This window comes from Pongo abelii, chromosome 11, assembly GCF_028885655.2.
Source record: "Pongo abelii isolate AG06213 chromosome 11, NHGRI_mPonAbe1-v2.0_pri, whole genome shotgun sequence".
Lineage (NCBI taxonomy): Eukaryota > Metazoa > Chordata > Mammalia > Primates > Hominidae > Pongo > Pongo abelii.
The window spans coordinates 37,275,355-37,294,621 of NC_071996.2; the positions used below are offsets into that span (position 1 = coordinate 37,275,355).

Here is a 19,267-nt window from a genome sequence, read left to right on the forward strand (position 1 = left end):
TACATAGGCATATATATTTATGGGGTACAGGAGATATTTTGATATAGGCGTGCCATGCATAATAATGACATCAGGGTAAATGGAGTATTCATCACATCAAGCATTTATCCTTTGTGTTACAAATGATTCAATTATACTTTTAGTTATTTTTGAACGTACAATTAAATTATTACTGACTATAGTCACCCTGTTGTGCTATCAAATATTAGGTCTTACTCTTTCTTTTCCTCTTTTTTTCTTTTTGTTCTCTCATTGGGTTGATTATTCATTCTTTCTAGCTATTTTTTTTGTACCCATTAACCATCCCCTTTCCTCCCTACTCCCCACTACCCTTATTAATACTTTCTAAAGCATTTTCTATCTCCTGGCAAAAGTTGAGTGCCCTGTCTCAGACTATCCTGTTTGTCAATGGCGGACGGGTTCACTCGGCTCCTAGGCTGTTGTCAATTTCATGGCTTAACCTTCTCTGTATTTCAAAAACTCTACCATTATCTGGTAAATCCCTCCTCCTTCCTATCAAATCCCAGAGGGGGGTTTATTCTTCCTAGAACATATGAAAATACAAAAAAGTATTTTCTAAAGCAAGATTTAAAAAATCACCTATAACCTGACAACCAAAGAGCAAACACTGTTAACACAGGAATCATATTTTCTTTGTGCTTCTCCTAAGTATTTAAAAATATAGTTGCATCACATAATTTTTGTATCTGGCTTTTTCACTTAAGCATAAATTCATAAGCAATTTACTAAGTAAGTGTCATTTTAATTTTAATGGAATTTAAAATTCCTTTCCTTCAACAAATATCAGAGGGTCATAATAGTACTTTTTTTTTTTTTTGAGATGGAGTCTTGCTCTGTCGCCCAGGCTGGAGTGCAGTGGTGCAACCTCAGCTCACTGCAACCTCCACCTCCCGGGTTCAAGAGATTCTCCTGTCTCAGCCTCTCGAGTAGCTGGGACTACAGGCACCCACCACCATGCCCGCCTTATTTTTGTATTTTTAGTAGAGATGAGGTTTCACCATGCTGCCCAGGCTGGTCTCAAACTTCTGACCTCGTGATCCGCCTGCCTCGGCCTCCCAAAGTGCTGGGATTACAGGCGTGAGCCACCACGCTCAGCCAATAGTACTTCTTTAATAAGCCCCGTTAGTCTTACAATGTAACTCCCATGATGTTTAGTAGGTCATTTTAAATTCTTCATTGTTACACACAGTATTATTAAATATTTGCAACTAATACCGCAATTTTGTATTATTTCTTTAGAGTAGATCCCTAGATATGGAATTATTGATCCAAAGACTATGAAAAAGTTGTTTTTTTGTACACACATTGCCTTAAAAGTAAAGTTTATCCCTATTTATAATCTAGCAGCAGTGCATGAATGTGCTATATCATATCTTCTCCCTTATTGTCATTCCTTTTCATTTAATTAATTAATTAATTATTATTGTTTTCCCTTCTTTTCACAGGTGTTTATATGATTATTGTTGTTATTTTGAGGCAGTGTGTCACTCTGGCACACAGGCTGGAATGCAGTGGCACTATCATGGCTCACTGCAGCCTTGAACTCCTGGGCTCAGGTGATCCTCCCACCTCAGCCTCCTGAGTTGCTGGAACTATAAGTATGTACCACCATGCCCTGCCCCTTTTCATTTTATTTTTTATTTTTTGAGACAGAGTCTTGCTCTGTTGCCCAGGCTGGAGTGCTGTGGTGCAATCTCGGCTCACTGCAAACTCTACCTTCCGGGTTCAAGCGATTCTCCTGCCTTAGCCTCCCAAGTAGCTGGGGTTATAGGTGCCCACCAGCATGCCTGGCTAATTTTTTTTTTTTTTTTTTTTTTTTTGTATTTTTAGTAGAGATGGCGTTTCAGTATGTTTACCAGGCTGGTCTCGATCTCCTGATCTCAAGTGATCCACCTCCCTCTGCCTCCCAAAGAGCTGGGATTACAGGCACCTGCCACCACGTCTGGCCGACTTTTCATTTTATCGTATTTAATGTAATATATGGAATTGGTCCTCTTATTATTGTTTGAATGTGCATACTTTGATTAATAGAAAAGTTGGAGATAGTTTTAGATGCTTATGGGTCATTTGAATTTTTCTTTTTTAGTATTATATATAGTTTTTGTGTAGATCCTTAGTCTAGAACACTCTAAGAGACCTCAAAACACATTTCTACCATTTCATTTAATTACAGTGATTCAGTGAAATTTTTATGCTAAGCTTTGAGAAAACAGCAGCCTTCATTTGGAAGTGTTAGTCATACAGCAGGTTCTTACATCAAGTTTCCATGTTGATTACTGGGCTGTGGTCAATCTCAACTACACAGTTCATTTGTCAGTTGGTCCTGTAGGAAAAGTTGGAAGCCGGCAGCGTGGTCATACCCACCTACAAAATCCATAATGATGACTAGCATTTACATATATAGTACCAGACACTGTTCTATATGCGTTACACATATTAACCCATTTATCCCAGAGGTTGCAAATTTTTTTGTGTGAAAAATCAGACCTTGGCAATGACCTTGAGCAGTGGGATATAAATAACCCCCACAAGCTCACCGTTCCAATAATGGAACACTAGGCATAAATGGGTTAACTAATTTAATCCTCACAACTCTAAAGTTAGGATCTATTACTTCATTTTATACCTGAGGCCCAGAAAAGTTAAGTAGCTTACATGAGGTCACACAGCTAGCCAGTGGCAGAGCCAGAATTTACACCCAGACTGTGAAATCTGGGTCCAGAGGTTGTGACCACTCTGTGATCTTGTTAGCATGAAAAGTTTGAAACAATGAATTTCAACAAGACCCCCCAAAAAAAAAAGAATTAATGAGCAAAATAAAGGGAAAGGATACTCAAACCTAATTGATACGTTTTGCATAGAAAAAATAATAATAAAAGATGTGTGATCCCTATAAGTATCTGACAAAAATTTATAACCTGGAATAAACTGAAAAATCGTAAGTATCACAATCGAAAAGGATGTAGGGAATAAGATCTACTTTGAAGGTGATGATGGAAATGAAGACTCAAACAGAAACAGCTCAGAATTTTCTAACTTATTTTATAAATCTAACCAGCAATGACTTTAAGATGTGCTTGGGTGCCACAAGGAGGAGAACTGAAATAGTGTCACCTAGGAGTGAGTAAAAGAGAGAAAACATCAGAATATCAAGTCCCAAACATAGATGGATTTCATAAACCATTGACAACACCACGGGAGCTGATAGATGGATGAGAAATAGAGCATCACATTCTAGCCTGCAGACAACAGCATACCAAACATACAGAAGGTAAAGGCACGATGGAAATCAGACGTAATTAAATTGTTTTATTTTTATATTTTAGAGACATGGGAGCTCACTTTGTCGCCGGGGCTGGAATGCAGCAGCACAATTATAGTTCACTGCAGCCTCAAACTCCTGTGTTCAAGTGGTTCTCCCACCTCAGCCTCCAGGAAGTAACTGGAACTACAGGCGCACACCACCATAACCAGCTAATTTTTAATTTTTTTTTGTAGAGACAAAGTCTTATTATGTTGCCCATGAGTGTCTCGAATGCCTGGACTCAAGGGATCTTCCCACTTCAGCCTCCCCAAGTGCCGAGATCACAGGCATGAGCCACCATATCCAGCCTATAATAAAATTTTGAAAGAAGATTCTCCTCAGATGAAAAAAGATGACTGGGCGAGTCTATAATGAGCCTCTCTGGAGCTGTCCTACATGCAAGGCAGCTGCTTATATTTGTAAACTATAAAAACCTATTTCAGACAACCAAAAAGAAAACAAAGCTTTCATTTAAAGAAAAGAGTGAAAGGGATTTAAACCCCAGTTAAACCACTAGGGAAGAAAAGGCAAATATAATACTGAAAAAGTCCATTTATCCCTCAAAAAGGAGTTTAAACTTTATTTCAGCTACAATAAGAAAAAACACCTAATGAAAGTTATTTTTAAAAAAGTTTTGCCAGGCGCGGTGGCTCACACCTGTAATCCCAGCACTTTGGGAGGCCAAGGCGGGTGGATCACGAGGTCAGGAGATCGAGACCATCCTGTAACATGGAGAAACCCCGTCTCTACCAAAAATACAAAAAATTAGCCAGGCGTAGTGGCGGGCCCCTGTAGTCCCAGCTACTGGGGAGGCTGAGGCAGGAGAATGGCGTGAACCCGGGAGGTGGAGCTTGCAGTGAGCCGAGATCGCGCCACTGCACACCAGCCTGGGCGGCAGAGCGAGACTCTGTCTCAAAAAAAAAAAAAAGTTTTAAAGTTGCCTCAAAAAATGTACTGATCAGGCACAGTGGCTCACACCTGTAATCCCTGCACTTTAGGAGACAGAAGTGGGAGAATCTCTTGAGACTAGGAGTTTGATGTTGTTTGTTTGTTTGTTTGTTTTTTACAGACTCTCACTCTGTCATCCTGGTGGAGTGCAGTGGTGTGATCATAGCTCACTGTAACTTTGAACTCCTGGGCTTGAGTGATCCTGTTGTCTCAGTCTCCCAAGTAGTTGGGGCTACAGGTGCATGCCACCACACCTGGCTGAGGCCAGGAGCTTGAGACCAGCCTGGGCAACATAGTGAGACCCCATCTCTACAAAAATGTTTTTAAACATTTATTTCAATGTATTAATATGAAGTGATATAGTTAGTCTTTTTAAAAAGAAAATTGCTTAAATAGACCATAAAAAATAACAAGGATGTTTTTGTTTATCAATATCTTATGCATGACACTCACCTTAAAGATTTGTCTCTAGGTATTTTATTTTGATTACTATATAATATTAGTAACCAAACACAGTGCAACCTTCAATATTGTGACAAAACGTAGCAAATTTCTCAGTCTCAGCACTGTTGACATTCAAAACCAGATAATTCTTGGCTGTGGGGGCTGTCGTGTGCCTGATAGGATGTTTAGGAGCGTCCCTGGCTTGTACCCACTAGATGCCAGTTGTATTCTCCCCTAGTGATGATACCAGAAATGTCTGCAAACATTGTCAAATGACCCCCTAGGGTGGGAGGGGTGGGAGGTGGGCACTGGGAATCACTCCCTTGTTGGGAACCAGGGTACTAAATTCCACTTTGGTAGGAAGCAGACTAAACTACTTAGAAAATTTATAAATGCACAATGCTAAAATATTCAAATACGATTTAAAAAGGAATGTTTCCATGGTAGCTCATCCCATCCCATGTCCCAGAGAAGTCTTGATTTAACCGTTTATTTTTAATTTTCACTTAATTTTTATCAAAATTAAACTGCACATGTAAAAAAATCAAATAATGGTAAAAGACTTATACCGAGAAAAACAGTCACCATTTTCCTCAGAGGCAATCACTTCCAAACTTTTAGGTGTTTCTTTTGGTATTTTCTTCCGTATTTCTGCATAGTTATCATGCTGTCTCTTGATTCATCAAAGTGAGGCATCATCTATTGACTTATTATGGCAGTTAATAATTTAATGTTCTTATGGCCTGCTTCCATCCTCCCAATACATTTACCTTCTTTGTTGTTAAATCAATAGTCAATGGCTAATTATGATGATGAGGATATTGTACTATGTAGTAGTACAATTGTAATATAGTATGATTATGCTTTCTTTCTTGTATAACTGTTTTATTTTCCCGAACAAACCCCCAAACCCTTGTTTGTTTGTTTGTTTGTTTGTTTGAAGAGACTATTTTTAGGGCCATTTTAAGTTCACAGAGAAATTAAGAGGAAGGTATAGGCCAGGCACAGTGGCTCCCGCCTGTAATCCTAACACTTTGGGAGGTCAAGGTGGGTGGATCACCTAAGGTCAAGGGTTTGAGACCAGCCTGGCCAACATGGTGAAACGCTGTTTCTACTAAATACAAAAATTAGCCAGACATGGTGGTGCATGCCTGTAATCCCAGCTACTCAGGAAGCTGAGGCAGGAGAATCACTTGAACCCAGGAGGTGAAGGTTGCAGCGAGCCAAGATCGCGCTCCAGCCTGGGCGACAGAGTAAGAGTCCGTCTCAAAAAAAAAAAAAAAAAGAAGAAGGTATAGGGATTTCCCATATACCCCCTGCTCCCACACATGCACGGCCTCACCCATTATTAACATCGCCCTCCAAAGTGGTATATTTGTTACAGTTGTTTGTAGTTAACATTAAGTTTCACTCCTGGTGTTGTACATTCTATGGGTTTGAACAAATGTATAATGACCTGTATCCACCATTATAGAATCATACAGAGTATTTTCAGTGCCCTAAAAATCTCTTTGCTCTGCCTATTCATCCTTCCTTCCCCTCATCCCTTGGTTTTTTAATTTCTAGTTGGTTTATTTTATTTAATTTCTTATGTCTTTTTATTTAAAGCCTAAATCTTCCCAATGTACAATGGTCTCTCCACTTGGTGAAATTTATCGGACAATAATATCTGTTCTGTTCCCCTCCTCTGTCCTGCTCCCTGCCCCCACCCCAATCCCCCAATCATCTGAGCTCTTTGTTTTCTAGAGTTGCTAACTAGCTGAAGTCCTGGGACGTGCCTTCTTCATTATACCAATGATTCCCTCCTCTCTCTTGATCCTCTGAGTCACAGATCCTATTTTTTCCTCTTTCTTTATTTACTTTTTCAATTTAATAGAGCACTTAGTAGCTTCCTTAAAAGGTGTATCAGAAGTAATATGTTTGAGATTTCTGTGTCTGAAAAATGTCTTTATTCAACTCTAATGCTTAACTGAGAGTTTATTTGGGCATAGAATCCTAGTCTGAAAACCATATTCATTCGAGCCAGTGGTTCACACCTGTAATCCTGGCACTTTGGGAATCTGAGGTGGGCAGATCACTTCAGGCCAGGAGTTCGAGATCAGCCTGGGTGACATGGTGAAACCCCATCTCTACAAAAAAATGCAAAAATTAGCTGAGCATGGTGGAGCATGCCTGTAATCCCAGCTACTTAGGAGGCTGAGGTGGGAGGATTGCTGGAGCCCGGAAGGCGGAGGTTGCAGTAAGCTGTGATCATGCCACTGGCCACTGCACCCCAGCCTAGGTGACAGGGTGAGACCCTGTCTCCAAAAAAGAAGAAAAGAAAAAAAAAAGGTATGTTGTCCAGGCTGTTCTCAAACTCCTGGGCTCAAGTTATCCTCCCATCTCAGCCTCCTGAGTAGCTGGGACCACAGGTACAGGTATCCACAGCCATGCCTGGCTGAAAACCATATTCTTTTTTGTGTATGTCAGATATTTGAAGACATTCCCTACTCCACCCCTTTTCCATTACTTTTGATTTTAGTATAGCATACATTCAGAAAAGTTCACTTACCCTATGTGTATAGATTAATTTTAATAAACCAAATACATTTGTGTTTCCAGGACCCAGATCAAATAAAAGAACACTACCAATATCCCCAAAGAACACTCTCATGCAAGTGCTATTCTGAATTCTAACACCATAGATTAGATTTGTTATTCCTCCTTTTGTTTTTATATAAATAGACCCATACAGGATTTAATTTTTTATGTCTGGCTTCTTTTGCTCAACAGTGTGTTTGTGAGATTCATCTGTATTTTTGCATGTAATTTTATATCATTCACTCTCATTCTCGTTTTTGTGTAGTTTTATACTATGTGAATATACCACAATTTATGTATCCTTTCTATTCTTGATAGGCACTTGGGTATTTTCCATTTGGGGGCTATTATAATAGTGCTGCTATGATCATTATAATATGTAGCTTATGGTAAACATATGATGCATTTCTGTTAGGTATGTACTTAAGAGCAGAATTGCTGGATTATGGAGTATGCATATATTTCTCTTTAACAGACACCAAAAGACAGCTTTCTAAATTATTCTAACAGTTCATTCTCCCATCAGTAGTGCATGAAAGTTCTTGTTGCCCTACATCCTTGTCAACACTTGATATTTCCCAACTTGTAAAATTGTAATCATTCTGTGGATGTGCAGTGTTATCACATTGTTGTTTAAAATTACATTTATCCAATAACTAAAAGCTGAGCATCTTTTAATATATTTTATTGGCCATTTAGACATCTTTTTTTTGCTAAGTGTCTGATCAAGTTTTTGCCCACTTTCTATTAGCCTATCTGTTCCTAATTTGTGGGAGTTTTTAAATTTTTTCTGAATGCAGGTCCTTTGTCAGATACATACATTTTAAGTATCTTTTCTCACTTTATGAGTTGCTTATTACTATCTTAATGATGTCTTTAGATAAAAAGAAATGCTTCATTTAATATAGCCCATTTAATTAACTTTTCTTTTATGGCAAGCATTTTTTTTGTGTGTGTGTTCTGTTTTAAAAATTGTTGGCTGGGCACAGTGGCTCATGCCTGTAATTCCAGCACTTTGGGAGGCCAAGGTGGGTGGATCATGAGGTCAGGAGATCGAGACCATCCTGGCCAACATAGTGAAACCCCATCTCTAATAAAAATACAAAAATTAGCCAGCTGCTCGGGAGGCGGAGGCAGGAGAATCCCTTGAACCAGGGAGTTGGAGGTTGCAGTGAGCTGAGATTGTGCCACAGCACTCTAGCCTGGTGACAGAGCGAGACTCCATCTCAAAAAAAAAAAAAAAAAAATTGTTGCCAGCTCCAAGGTCACAAAGATTTTATCTTACATTTTCTTTCAAAAGGGTTAGTGTGGTCTGGCAAAATGGCTCACATCTATAATTCCAGCAATTTGGGAGGATGAGGCAGGGACATTGTTTGAAGCCAGGAGTTCAAGAACAGCCTGGGCAACGAAGCAAGACCCCATCTCTACCAAAAACAAATTGAAAAAAATTAGCCGGGAATGGTGGTATGTGCCTGCAGTCTCAGCTACTCAGGAGACTGAAGCAGGAGTTTTGCTTGGGCCCAGGAATGCTAGGCTGCAGTGAGCTGTTCCAATCAATGTGGAATTGATTTTGTGTATGGTGTGAGGTAGGGGTCAACATACGTATTGTTTTGTATATGACTATCCATGCAACCCAGAACCATGTATTGAAAATTCTTTCCCGTATTTCACTGCAGCATGAACTTTGTCATAAATCAGGTAATGGATTTATCTATATTTCTAGCAATATCACACTGCCTTAATTGATTAAGCTTTATAATAGGACTTGATATCTGGTAGCGTAAATCTTCCAACTTTGTTCTTCTTCAATATTGCCCTCAGTATTCTTGGCCTTTTGCCTTTCTATATGAATTTAGAATCAGCTTGTTAATTTACACACACACACAAACCTGCTAGGTTTTGATTGGGACTGTGTTGAATCTACAAACTAATTTGGCAGAATTGACATCTTTATAAAAGTAAATTTTCCAATCCACTAACATGTTACATCATTCTATTTATTTAAGTCTTCTTAAAATTTTCAGCAATATTTTACTACTTTCAGTGTAGAGGTCTTTTATTGCTCCATATATTTGTAGCTTACAATGGTATTTTTAAGACATCTGGTGCCATTCTTGTTTCCTATCCTTTATATTACCTCTCTCTCTTTCTTTGAAAACTTTTAGGATTCTCTTGTAGCCTCAGTGCTTTAAAAGTTCATAATACTTTAAGGTAATTTACTTAGTCACTGTCCTGCAATGATGGGTCCTGCAGTGATGGGTGCTTTAAACTTGAAAACTCATATCATTTGGTTCTGATAACATTTTTTTTCCTTATTTTTCTCTCCTCCCTTTAAAACTATTTCTTCCCCTTCATTTCTCTGTGCTCCTGATGTCATCTGCATTCCTTGTTGTTTTGATGCTACTTTTCATATTGGAGGCTTTCCTCAAATACCTGGTAACCCTTGGCTATCTTGGCTCTTTATATTAAGAAAGAGACACTAAAAATATGACTAGAAGTTCTCTATGTATATTGCTATTTACCTGTTGGTGGGCTTCGCTGGGGTTAATCTGGTAGTGAAATGCTTTTGTTTCAGGGAACTTAAAAATGTCAGTGTCAGTAGGTTTATTTTCTGGGGTTATTAAATCTCCAGAAGAGAATCTTCCAGTCTTTTGGCTTGGTAGTATAAACGGGCTGCTGGCCATATGGGAGCTATGTGGGGAAGGAGGATGGATGCAATCTCTCTGTCAATATTCAGACTTAAGCCTGTAGGTTGAGACCTGATTCCCATCTTTCACCTTGTATGTTGTTACTAAGTCCAGAATTCCTCCAGCTCAAATCATCCTCCACCAAATCTTCCTGCCTTCTGTGAGGGTGGGGAAGGAGTAGTGATGTAGTTACGTAGAGTGGAAGTAGAATGTTGGGGATCTCTCTGCTCCTTATATACATTTTCAACCAAACCCTCCTGTTTTTCAACCTCATGCTAACTCCCAACGTCTGCAGTACCTGGTGCCTCTAATTCCTGGGCTTTTCCATGGTTCTTTTGCAGTACATCATCTTGATTCTCATTAATATCCTTTCTCTGGAAAATTAGGTTTTACCATTCTCCATGCTGCAAAATCATTTCTCACTTCTCTATCCACTTTCTGACATCTTATATTGTGACTTGGGTTTAGCAATGTATCCTACCAATGTTTCACTAAATCTAAGATGTCCTTGATTAAAAGCTACACTGTTGTTTTATGTACCACTAAAAATGACAAAACAGTACCAATTTGACAGTGACAATTGTAAGATGTCTAACTTCAAAGAGGTTAAAATGCAAAGTACACATCTTAGAATTGATAGTAGTTTAGGCCGGGTACGGTGGCTCATGCCTGTAATCCCAGCACTCTGGGAGGCCGAGGCGGGCAGATCACCTCAGGTCGGGAGTTCAAGACCAGCCTGACCAACATAGAGAAACACTGTCTCTACTAAAAATACAAAATTAGCCGGGCATGGTGGCCCATGCCTGTAATCCCAGCTACTCCGGAGGCTGAGTTAGGAGAATCACTTGAACCCGGGCAGCGGAGGCTGTGGTGAGCCGAGATCGAGCCATTCCACTCCAGCAGCCTGGGCAACAACAGCAAAAAAAAAAAAAAAAAAAGAATTGATAGTAGTTTAATTGAAGAAAGAAGCTCAACATATATACTTTTTAAGGGATTGGGCCTCTCACTGTTGGCCAGGCTGGAGAGTAGTGGCATGGTCTTGGCTCACTGAGGCCTCAATTTCCTGGGCTCAAGCGATTATCCTGCCTCAGCCTCCTGAGTAGCTAGGACTACAGGTATACACCACCATGCCCAGCTAATTTTTAAAATTTCTTGTAGAGACAGGTCTTGCTATGTTGTTCAAGCTGGTTTCAAACTCTTGCCCCCCCAAAGTGATCCTACTGTCTTGGCTTCCCAAAGTGCTTGGAGTATAGGCATAAGCCACTGCACCTGGCCCAGATCTTTTTTCTTTTTCTTTTTCTTTCTTTCTTTTTTTACAAAGATGTGAAAGTAAATCAGTGGAGGAAGTATGGTCTTTTCAACAAATGATAGAGGAACAACAGGCAAAAATACGTACCTCAACCTAAACCTTGTACTTTGTAAAAATTAACTCAAATTCTGCTGGGTGTGGCGGCTCACACCTATAATCCCAACACTTTGGGAAACCAAGGCAGGCGGATCACCTGAGCTCAGGAATGCGAGGCTAGCCTGGCCAACATGGTGAAACCCCATCTCTACTAAAAATACAAAAATTAGCCAGGCGTGGTGGTGGGCACCTGTAATCCCAGCCACTCAGGAGGCGGAGACAGGAAAATTGCTTGGCAGGCAGAGGTTGCAGTGAGCAGAGATCGTGCCACTGCACTCCAGCCTGGGTGACAGAAGTGAGACTCCATCTCAAAAAAAAGAAAAAAAAAGCTGTAATTGGATTATGAATCTAAATGTAAAATGTGAAACTATAAATCTTTTAGAAGATAGCGTAGGATAAAATTGTGTCCTGGGCTTGGGTGAACAATTCTTAGTCACAAAAATCATGATCCATAAAGAAAAAAATGGATGTTGTTTTTTATCAAAATTTAAAACTTCTTTTTAATAAAACATTAAAAGGATTTAAAAAACAAGTCAAATTATTTTCTTGACTAGGAGAAAATATTTTATGAAGCATATACCTAGAATATATAAAGGCTTCTCTAAACCTATCAGTTAGAAAGCAAATAATCCAATTAGAAAATGGGCAATGGGGCCGGGCATGGTGGCTCATGCCTGTAATCCCACTACTTTGGGAGGCCGAGGCAGGAGGATTGCTTGAGGCTAGGAGTTCAAAAAATTTTAAAAATTAGCTGGGTGTGGTGGCATGTGCCTGCAGTCCCAGCTAGTCAGAAGGCTGAGGTAGGAGGATTGCTTGAGCCTGGGAGATTGAGGCTCCAGTGAGCCATGTTTATGCCAGGACACTTCGGCCTGGGCAACAGAATGAGACCCCAATCTCAAAATAAATAAACAATTTTTTGGACTTTTTTTTTTAACCAATAAAATATAGAGTAGTAGGATCTTTAATTGGAATATGTTAATTTTTATAAACATTCAAAAGGTACAAATGAGTACACGGTGCAAATTGCATCTCCAGTTCTCTCTCTGTAGGCAACTACTGCTGCCAGTTTGTTGTACATCTTGGGTCTCATTCCACAGTTTTCTATGGGCTGCAATGTTTGTTACTAATACTGTTACTGTACTATAGGGGACTTTTTGTAAAGTCATTCATCACAGACAGGATGATAACCAGGGGCACGAGGAGGCACCTCCTTTTTGGTACCCTATTATGGGTTTCATATGATCAGATTAATGATCTCCTTTTCTTTTCCTTTTCTTTTTGAGACGGAGTTTTGCTCTTGTTGCCCAGGCTAGAGTGCAATGGCACAATCTTGGCTCGCTGCAACATTTGCCTCCCTGGTTCAAGCGATTCTCCTGCCTCAGCCTCCTGAATAGCTGGGATTACAGGTGCCCACCACCAAGCCTGGCTAATTGTTTGTATTTTTAGTAAAGATGGGCTTTCACCATGTTGGCCAGGTTGGTCTTGAACTCCTGACCTCAGGTGATCCACCCGCCTTGGCCTCCCAAAGTGCTGGTATTACTGGCGTGTGCCACCGCGCCTGTCTTTTCCTTTTAAAAAAAAATTGACACACGGTCTTGCTCTGTCACCCAGGCTAGAGTTCACTGGCGCAATCATAGCTCACTGTGGCCTGAAACTCCTGGGCTCAAGTGATTCTTCCACCTCAGCCTCCCAAGTAGCTGGGACTATAGGCGTGTGCCATCATGACCAGCTAATTTTTTTTAATTTTAGTAGAGATGAGGTCTCTTTTTGTTGCCCAGGCCGGTCCAGAACTCCTGGCCTCAAGAGATCCTCAGCCTCACAAACTGCTGGAATTACAGGTATGATATGATTTGGCTCTGTGTCCCCCAGCAAATCTAATGTTGAATTGTAATCCCCACATGTCAAGGGAGGGACTTTGTAGAAGGTGATTGGATCTTGGGGGCAGTTTCCTCCATACTGTTCTTGTGATAGTGAGGGAGTTCTCACAAGATCTGATGGTTTTAAAAGTGGCAGTTTCCCCTGCACCCTCTCTGTCTCTCCTACCACCTTGTGAAGATGTGCCTGCTTCCCCTTTGCCTCCCACCATGATTGTAAGTTTCCTGGGGCCTCCCCAGCCATGTGGAACTCTGAGTCAATTAAACCTCTTTTGTTTATAAATTACCCAGTCTCAGGTAGTATCTATAGCAGTGTGAAATGGACTAATACAAGGTGTGACCCACCATGGCTAGCCTAGACTTCCTTTTCGTTATTAACGTACAGAAAAAGGAAGGTACATTTGATTATTTAGTATGGATTCAGCTGAAACAATCTTCTGTGGTACTGGGGACACATACACACACACACACAGGCACGCTCACCCAGAGTAAAGAACTGAATATTTGTGTCCCACCAACATGTGTATGTTGAAATCTTAACTACCAATGCGATGGCAGTGGGAGGTAGGGCCTTTGGGAGGTAGGTTATGAAAGTAGAGTCCTCATGATGGGATTAGTGCCTCTTATAAAAGGGACCCCAGAGCACTAGCTAGCTCTCTCTCCATCAAGTGAGCATATGAGAGGTTGGCAATCTGCAGTCCAGAAGACAGCCCTCACCAGACTCAAACCTGCTGGCACCCTGATCTCAGACTTCCAGCCTCCAGAACTGTAAGAAATAAATTTCTGTTTATAAGCTACCCAATCTATGGTACTTTGTTATAGCAGCCAGAACTGACTAAGACACACACACATACACACACACACATGTGTACACACACATCTTATGCATGAGTCTCAGAGTTTACTAGCTAATTACTGCTCTGAGATTAAACTTTCAGAAGAGTGTCTTACCAAATATGCTTTTTTATGATTACACTTAAAAATAAAATTGTAATATATGAGTGTTATGAAGTATTCAAGCAATACAGATAAAGTAGTACATGGAGTAGGCTCTCTGTTGTTTCTTTAAAGGGAGGCTCTTACCTCACTGCTGCTGATGCTTTGCAAGATGATGTTTTGATTTTTGGTAACTGTCATCATATCAGTTGGAGAAGAGTTTGTATCATGACAAATGTCAAGCAATGACTCAGCATGTCTTTCTATCAAAAGAAACATAATAGTATATTTTGATAAGATTCAGCTCCAGCAATTTCAAAGGAAGATCTAGCTCTATGTTCTAAAATCAGCTCCATTTTGTCAAAGATTTTCCTGAAATAGTGGTCTGGGATCCTGATGAAGCTTCAAGCACTAATTTTCACAAGAAGAGATGTGAAGACAAGAGTCTACAGAGTGGATGGCTTACTATTTTTTTTAAGGCTTTGATGGTAACTGCTATTACATAAGGGCAAAAAAATCAGACAGGTACTTTGAGATTTTGAGCAAGTGAAATATTTTTTAGAGAGTTAGGATGAATCAATCATCCCATCTGATCTGAGCACCCACCAAATTTTAAGCTGTATGAGAAATTAAAACTTAACATGAGTCAGATTTTAGTTCAACTTAAATCCAGTCACCTCATACTTAATGTCTACATCGTCATTGCAAAACCCTCTGTAGGGTGCTAGGACATGAGTAAGAACTTTTTAGCCATTAAAGCCATCAGCAGTTCAAGGTTAGGGAACCCTCTTCTCCAGAGCTGTGCAGAGGAAGGACATCTGTCTTCCATGTTTCCTGAGGATGACCCATCATTATGGACTTCTACTAGTGGAAGATTAGGAGATGCTTCTTGGCCTCTTCCAACTGAACCCTGAAAAACTACCATGTATTTTTCAGGGTACTGAAGACTTAGTGCTGGCTCAATCGATACTGTATTTTCTTTCTCTGAATCTGTGCACTGCCCTGAAGCCCCTGAAGTTATTTCTTGGGGATTGAGGATAATTTCTGCACAATTTGGTTAACAACTGAAATCAAAGCAATACAGGGCCTTACAGACCATCCTATAATTTAAAAAATTTGGATCGCTCAAACTTTCTTCTTTAGTTTGTAGAAGGGAGTGAATCATAAAGTTAAATTAATAGCGATCAACAGTTATCACTTCAAATGTTTGGGATTAATGGTTTGTGGTAGGCAAAGTTGCTAAGTGAAACCCCAATGATAAGCTGGAAATCACATTTGCTCTACAGTTGCCCAGGACAGACACTCAGCTCCTCTGAGCACACTTCCTATCTAGTGATTAAAGCCACATTAAATGGACAGAGTTCCTAACACCAAACAGCAGACTCCCAGTTTGTACCCTAGGGACATTGCTCTCATATGTATCCCCTCCTGCTATCCTGGCTTCTTCAAATAAGCATTGGCTTCTTTCAACAAAAACTCCAGCTCTTTCAGTGGCTCCTCCATTTATCTTGCAGTGGAAACAAAATTGAACAAGTGATCTATATCCAGACTTTCCATTTCTTCATCATATTTTCCTTCTTTACTCTCTGCAATCTATCTTCTGCCTATATCCTGCCATTGAAACGTCTCACATCCTTACCACATCTGCTTTGTAATCTCTTTTCCAATTTAACATTGTTTCCTGCGCCTTTCTTCCTGCAACTCTCTTCTGATTCTTCTCCTTCTCCTCTCACTTCCTGAGTCCTGATGTTCCCACCGCTCCTCTCTATCTGTGGGTGCACCTCCTTGGCTCAGCCCTCTGCAATTTTCTCACTCTCGTCAGTCCCTCAACGACTTCACCCACCGTCATGTCCTCACAATCTCCTCTCTGTAGAGAACTCCCAAACTAACCTTTCAACCGGTCCTTTCCCACAAGCCCAGTCCTACAGAAACTTGCTACTTCAAAGTTCCAATGTGCTCCCATTTTGTTGGTTGTATTTCCATCTCCTGCACTTTCCAGGCCTTAAAATTTAGTCATCTTTGACTCAAGTTTCTCAGCTTTTGTCTCTGTCTCCGCTGTCAACATCACATCTTGCAGTTCTGTGAATTGTTCTTTCACAATGTCTCCTAGACCCACCACTCCCAGCGTCTCTCAGGCTCACTCTCACGCCCCACCCAAGGACTCATTCCCTAGTTCTTACCACACACATACAGGCACTTCTATAATTTCTTAATAGAGATCCCTGCCTTTTCCCTGAGATGTAGCCAACACGATAGGAACAGGTTAATATTCCTAAAACATGGCCTTCATCATTCTCTGGCTTAAAATTCTTTAGTGTCTGTTTTATTGAAAAAAAAAAAAGTGATGTCCTTCAGCCTGACATCTAAGGCTCTCCCCTCCATGGACCCAGTTTCTTTATGTATCTGACCTTTTGTTTCTCTTTTTCCTGACATGAACTTTCAGTTCTAGTTTCTTGTTTGCCCCTGGGATAAGCTATGCTCACTCCCAGCAAGGGGCCTCTGCTCCACAAAATCAAATTGCATCCTTTTTTCAAAGGTCAGATCAAGTCTCACCTCCTTCATGAAACCTTCTTAGGTATAGCTTTGTCCTCTGCCCCCGAAGCTTCAAACAGAAAGCGAATCAAACAATAAAGTCAGGCAGCTTTCACAAAGTCACACGCTGCTCAGCGGCACACTTTTCGTTATACTTCTTGCTGTGGCTGTTTCTTTGTCTTTGCATGGACTCTTTTCCCACCTATATCAAACCTTCCCACTGTTATCCAGCCTTCAAGAACCACTATAAGTCCCTCTTCTCCTTTCAAGTTTACAGCAAGCTCTTTCTCTCTGACTTATGTGATGTGCCCCTGACCATGCTGTATATTTTCAAAAATTTAAACCTTGCGTTAGACTTCTTTGCATCCCCCAGAGCACCTAGTTGTGGGCCTTGTACAGAGTCACTGCTCCATAAATAGCCGTGGACTTGATTTCTTTAAATGGATCCATCAAACAGATGTAGAAAAAGAAAGAGTTCTAACAGGAATTTTTGGGTTGGGAAATTATGCATGTGGAGTGAAAGTATTTACCTGGTTTTGGCATAGAACTCATTAAAATGTCCAAAAGCTGCTGTTTCTTTGAACTCTCTACTTGTGACACATAATGTATCGCTGATTTTCCACTAAAATCACAAAGTTTAGGATCTCTAGGAAGAACAGAATCAACATTAAACTTTATTTAGTTGAATCTGCTGAAAAAAGAAAACTAATATGAGAGGGAAACATTTACATCAAATAAATAAAAAGTAATCTTATGTAGTTTGGGGATAATAATAATGATTTCAAAATGTATGAATAGTGGATGACAATTTTACAAGATTTTAAATAAAAGGAATTTGCTGTGTATCTTTATTCCCATCCCCATTCTAAAAACATTCTAAGATTTGCAGAGAATTCCCAACTTTGGACAAAGGTGCATAAAATCAAGTAAAGATAAAAACATCTTTTGTTTTTTTTTTATATTTTTAAATTTTTTTCAATGAGTCATAAGGATTAAAACATTTTGATAAACGATTGTCTTATTCCAAATAGCTCACTTGATTTTTTCTTTTCAATAATTAAGCTAACTGCTGACTTTTTTGATATTTCTTTTTTCTAATGTTAACAGCTAGCTCTTTTATGATTCAAAATGGTGGAATGGCATAGAATCTTCTCTTTAAAATTAAGCTGATACTTTTATTTCATGGTCTCTTGGATGAGTGGAGCAATCTTGTCATAAAAACCAAAGTGTGCCTCTCCACATGGCCTTTTCTTTTTTTTTTTTTTTGAGGCAGAGTCTCACTCTGTCGCCCAGGCTGGAGTGCAGTGGTGGGATCTCGGCTCACTGCAAGCTCCGCCTCCCGGGTTCACGCCATTCTCCTGCCTCAGCCTCCCGAGTAGCTGGGACTACAGGGGCCCGCCACCACGCCCGGCTGATTTTTTTTGTATTTTTAGTAGCGATGGGGTTTCACCGTGTTAGCCAGAATGGTCTCGATCTGCCGACCTCGTGATCTGCCGGCCTTGGCCTCCCAAAGTGCTGGGATTACAGGCGTGAGCCACCGCGCCCGGCCCCCACATGGCCTTTTCATTCCTCTTTACCTGGCTTTGTGGTTGGTAAGCCCAACTGGCTGATCTTAGGACCATTTACAGCAGCACAAGTCTCTTCTTATCCTATGTTGTACTGAACCCTTGCATTAGATATCAGCTCAGAGAAATCCAAAGTGAAATGATGAGAATCCCATTAATAGATTACAGTGAGGGAAACGATGAAACTTGCTTTACTTATCCTATTCTAGGACAAGGAGCAAGTGGATCATGGTCTGTATCCTAAAACATTTGAATTTGAATCTCTTCGTTGCTATGGGACCGGGTAATGTGTCATGAGCCACAGTAATATTCTCTTATGGACTTTTCTTCATCAAAGATTGTAATTCAAAAGAAATAGCATAGGACTGAGAATTGGGGTTGCCACTACCTTGATATATGGCCTTAAGCAAGCCACTTATCATATTTGCAGAGAATTCCCAACTTTGGACAAAAATTTTTATAATTATTTAAGGGTGCATAAAAACAAGTAAAGATAAACTCATTGGGACCTCTCCTCATCTGCCTAGATTAGGGTGTCTCCAAGTGGCATACCTTGATTTCCAGTATTCTGGACCACAATCCCGACCTACTGAACATCTCTGGGATGATGTCCAGGAATCTCCACTTTTATCAATTGGCCAAACTATTTCTCAACACTAGGCTGAAGTAGCTTCAAAATTCCCTTTTCATTCCATTATACTAACTGATCCCTTTACAATATCTTGTATTCTTGACTATAATTTTGTTCTTGAAGTTCCCTCCTCCTTTTTTTTTCCAAAACGAAATTCATATGAAATACTGAGAAAGAGCTCAGGCCATCTGTTCTTATTTGATGACAAGATAACTAAGTAACAGCTTTAGGAAACTGCAATTGTAACATGAGAGATTGCTTATTAACCCTCTTATTTAAAAAAAAAAATTCATTGTTTATCTCCCCCCTCCTAAAAGAGCATTTGGCATATAGTAATTTT

At 40.0% G+C, this 19,267-nt stretch overlaps 1 protein-coding gene across 1 annotated transcript in view; it reads right to left on the reverse strand.

The window, feature by feature from the left end:
* The window catches only part of MAP3K19 (mitogen-activated protein kinase kinase kinase 19), a 55,690-nt gene extending 39,476 nt beyond the window's left edge, over positions 1 to 16,214 (reverse strand). The window contains exons 1-2 of the mRNA XM_054549307.1: positions 16,090 to 16,214; positions 14,347 to 14,462 (exon numbers count right to left, since the gene is read on the reverse strand). Coding sequence (XP_054405282.1) covers positions 14,347 to 14,462; positions 16,090 to 16,162 — 189 coding nt within the window. The 5' untranslated portion in view covers positions 16,163 to 16,214. The remainder of the gene's footprint in view (positions 1 to 14,346; positions 14,463 to 16,089) is intronic.
* Between the last annotated feature and the right edge of the window lie 3,053 nt (positions 16,215 to 19,267).